At 28.8% G+C, this 3512-nt stretch overlaps 1 protein-coding gene across 1 annotated transcript in view; it reads left to right on the forward strand.

Moving 5' to 3' along the window:
* Nucleotides 1-1106, forward strand: part of HELRODRAFT_188728 (hypothetical protein) — a gene marked incomplete at both ends in the record, with an annotated part of 4169 nt that extends 3063 nt beyond the window's left edge. Inside the window, 3 exons of the mRNA XM_009021666.1 lie at nucleotides 192-385; nucleotides 691-794; nucleotides 931-1106. Coding sequence (XP_009019914.1) covers nucleotides 192-385; nucleotides 691-794; nucleotides 931-1106 — 474 coding nt within the window. The remainder of the gene's footprint in view (nucleotides 1-191; nucleotides 386-690; nucleotides 795-930) is intronic.
* Between the last annotated feature and the right edge of the window lie 2406 nt (nucleotides 1107-3512).

Raw genomic sequence — 3512 nt, forward strand, 5'->3', positions numbered from 1 at the left:
TTATTATTATTATTACTATTATTTTTATTATTATCATTATTACTATTATTTTTATTATCATTATTATTATTATTATTACTATTATTTTTATTATATTATTATTACTATTATTTTTATTATTATCATTATTATTATTATTATTATTATTATTGTTATTATTATTCCCCGCCACCGCAATCATCACTGTCCAGATGATGACTCGATGCATAATGACGACGCTGGAAAGAGCTTTCCAGATAGCTTTCCACTGGGTTGTACATGAAAAAGTTAACAACAGCAACAACAATAATAATAATAACAAAAATAATAACAATAATAATAACAATAATAATAATAATAAGAAGAATGTTGTTGTTGTTGTTAAGCCGTTTGTGGCTGAGAGAACGTCAACAACAACAACAATAATTACATCAACAATTACAACAACAACAACAACATCATGTTCATTATCATCAACAACAACAACATCATTATTATCTATAACAACATCATCACTATCAACAACAACATCATCATTATTGCCATCTGCAACAACAACATCATCGTTATTAACAACATCAACAACTTTATCATCAACAATAACAACAACATCATTATTATCATTATCAACAACATCAACATCATCATTACCAACAACAATAACAACATCATCATTATTACCAAAAACAACAATATCAACATCAATGGCAGCAACAACAAAATTGACGGCAGCTACAACAGCAGCTACAACATCAGCTTCAACATTTTCAGCGGCAGCAGCATTGTCAGCAGCTTCAACTGCAGCAGCAGCAGTGGTAAAGCCACTTCCGGCGGCTAAAAACATCAGCAGGTCAGCAGTCGGTGGCTTTAACATCCAAGTAACCAACTCAATTAAGCTAACGACGTTTTCAACAAAACCATCAACAATACCAACAACCACAACGACCTTAGCTTTCGACAACAACAATAACAACGACGACAACAAAAATAATAACAATAATAATAATAACAACAATAATAATAATAACAACAATAATAATAATAACGGAAAAAAAGTTCAGCACATACCTGTAAGGTTATCCTACCAGCCGAAATCATCATTCTCCGGCAAAAGTACGGAGATATAAGTATAAAAATAATAATAATGATTATTATTTTATTATTCTTAATTATTTATTTTAATTAAAAAAAAATATTTTGTTAAATGATTGTGAATGTCATTGGATCAGGGTTGGGCAAACTATTTTTTATGCGGCCCGCGAGGCCCTGTTTGCCAAACATAAAAGGCCGTCAGCCAGACATTATGACTGGAAGTCATTAATTTAAAAAAAATTCTCCCCCGGGTCGAAAAATTTGCTATTTAAGTACATATGCGGTCCTTTAATGGTCAAATAGTTCTCAGTGCGGCCCTCACAGCAAAAAGTTTGCCCACCCCTGTGTTATATATGATAAATAACTATTTACCATTGCGTTTGCGTTCTTGTTGTTGTTGTTATTGTTATTAATCGTGTTATTGTTGTTATTAATTTTGTTATTGTAATTATGAATATTTTATTATTGTTATTATTATTGTTGTTGTTAATTCTTTGGTACGTTTATGAAATTTTAGCTTACGTTTAGTTAGAGAGAGAGAGAGGGGGGGGGGAGAGAGAGAAAGAAAGGGAGAGAAAAATATTTACATAAAAAACTTATTTTTCTATTTTTCTTTTATTGCATAGTAATGTCTTTAATGTTATTTGATAATAGAGAACCATCAGTTAATGTTTAATAGAATAATCAATCAATCAATCAAGCAATAATATATGTAATATCAACCAATCAATCAATAAATTAATTAGTTAATTAATCAATCATATTAACAGTGGGCAATTTCTGAAATAAAATCCGTTTTTTCTGGCAAATTGGTATACATTGATTAATAACTAATTTATCAGTCGCTGAATAATGAGAACTGGGTTTTTTCATTCTAATTTGTAAATAAACTCTTTCATTTATTGGTTCAGTTACACAAGATATTATTAATTATATTATATTATAATTATATATTATTACAAATATATAATAAAGCGACAATCGACAATTTTTTGCATTCATTCATTCCAATTGCAGACTTCATTGACCTTGAAATGACGACCCTTCATCTAGTTTTTGGCATTCTTTGTTCGCTTACACTTTAATACGAATTTATATTTTATTAAAAAAAACGTCTTAATTTTGCGACACTAAATATATTTTATTTAAAAAAAACTCTTTTTTAAACTTTTTATTCCAATCATTGCTCCAAAGACTGTTAATGATTTTTTTCTTGCATTTTTATCATTAAATGTTTATATATATTTCTACATATATATATATATATATATATATAATTGATAGCTTCAATACATGTTTAACAAGCTCAAATGCTTACTAGCCGAGTAGAAACCTTCCTTCTTCCATATTCGAACATTTCTGTTAGCAAGAACATTTTTTCGAGGATTCATTTCGTACGTGACCCATGTAGTTGTAGTCAGCTCCTGGCAAGAATTCTAATGTTGGTTTCAAATATTTTTGCTGTAATAACTGAACTGATTCTTGGCTCGCACATTTGGTTTATATATTTTGTATTAGTTTTTTTTTTTAAATAAAACTAATAAACGAGATGTTTATAATTTTCCATCTGATTTTTGTATTTGTGTATGTGTGTGTATATGTGTATGTATGTATGTATGTGTGTGTATGTATGTATGTATGTGTATACGTGTATGTATGTACGTACGTACGTACGTACGTATTAGAGCCCCAAGCGGATAACCAAATAAAAAATTCTCAAAATATGCGGATTTTACGGTTTGCGGATTTTGTTTGTGCAGATTCAAGTGCGTTAATTAAAAAAACAGCCCTCAAAATTAAATTTTCAACTTTTAAAAATTTTCAAATTAAAAAATTTTATTTTTACGTTTGTTAGCATATGTATGTACGTGTGTGAGAATGTGTGTGTGTTTAATGGCCATAGCTGAATCTCTCTCTCTCTCTCTCTCTCTCTCTGGGTTCCACATTGGTAAAGCCAAGCGAACAGCTCCTACTAATTACTTCAGCAGATTTGAATAAATAAAGTTAGTTGGCTTACTTACAAAATTGCATGGGTTTTAATAACAAATAACTAGTACAAAAGATTTACTTGACAAAAAATATTTTTAAAATAATATAATTGAATCGAATTATTTAATTAAAATTATCGTTGTCAATTTAAATAAAAATATAGCTTTTTGTTTAGAAAACAGAGTGGCTTACTGAAGCCATGGTGGGCTGGCTTACTTACGAAAGTGCATGGATTTCAACAAACAACTAATACTAAATATAAATTTGACTCAATATGTTTAAAACAGTACTTGAATCGAATTATGTAATTGGAAATTATTTTTGTCAATTTAAATGAAAATATTGCTCTTTGTTTCGAAAACACGGTGGCTAACCTACAGCTTAACAAAGCTTACTTACGAAATTGCATTATTTTCATTATTGACAAAAATAATTTCAAATTACATAATTCA

Source organism: Helobdella robusta (genome assembly GCF_000326865.2).
Source record: "Helobdella robusta unplaced genomic scaffold HELROscaffold_3, whole genome shotgun sequence".
NCBI classification, from domain to species: Eukaryota; Metazoa; Annelida; class Clitellata; order Rhynchobdellida; family Glossiphoniidae; genus Helobdella; species Helobdella robusta.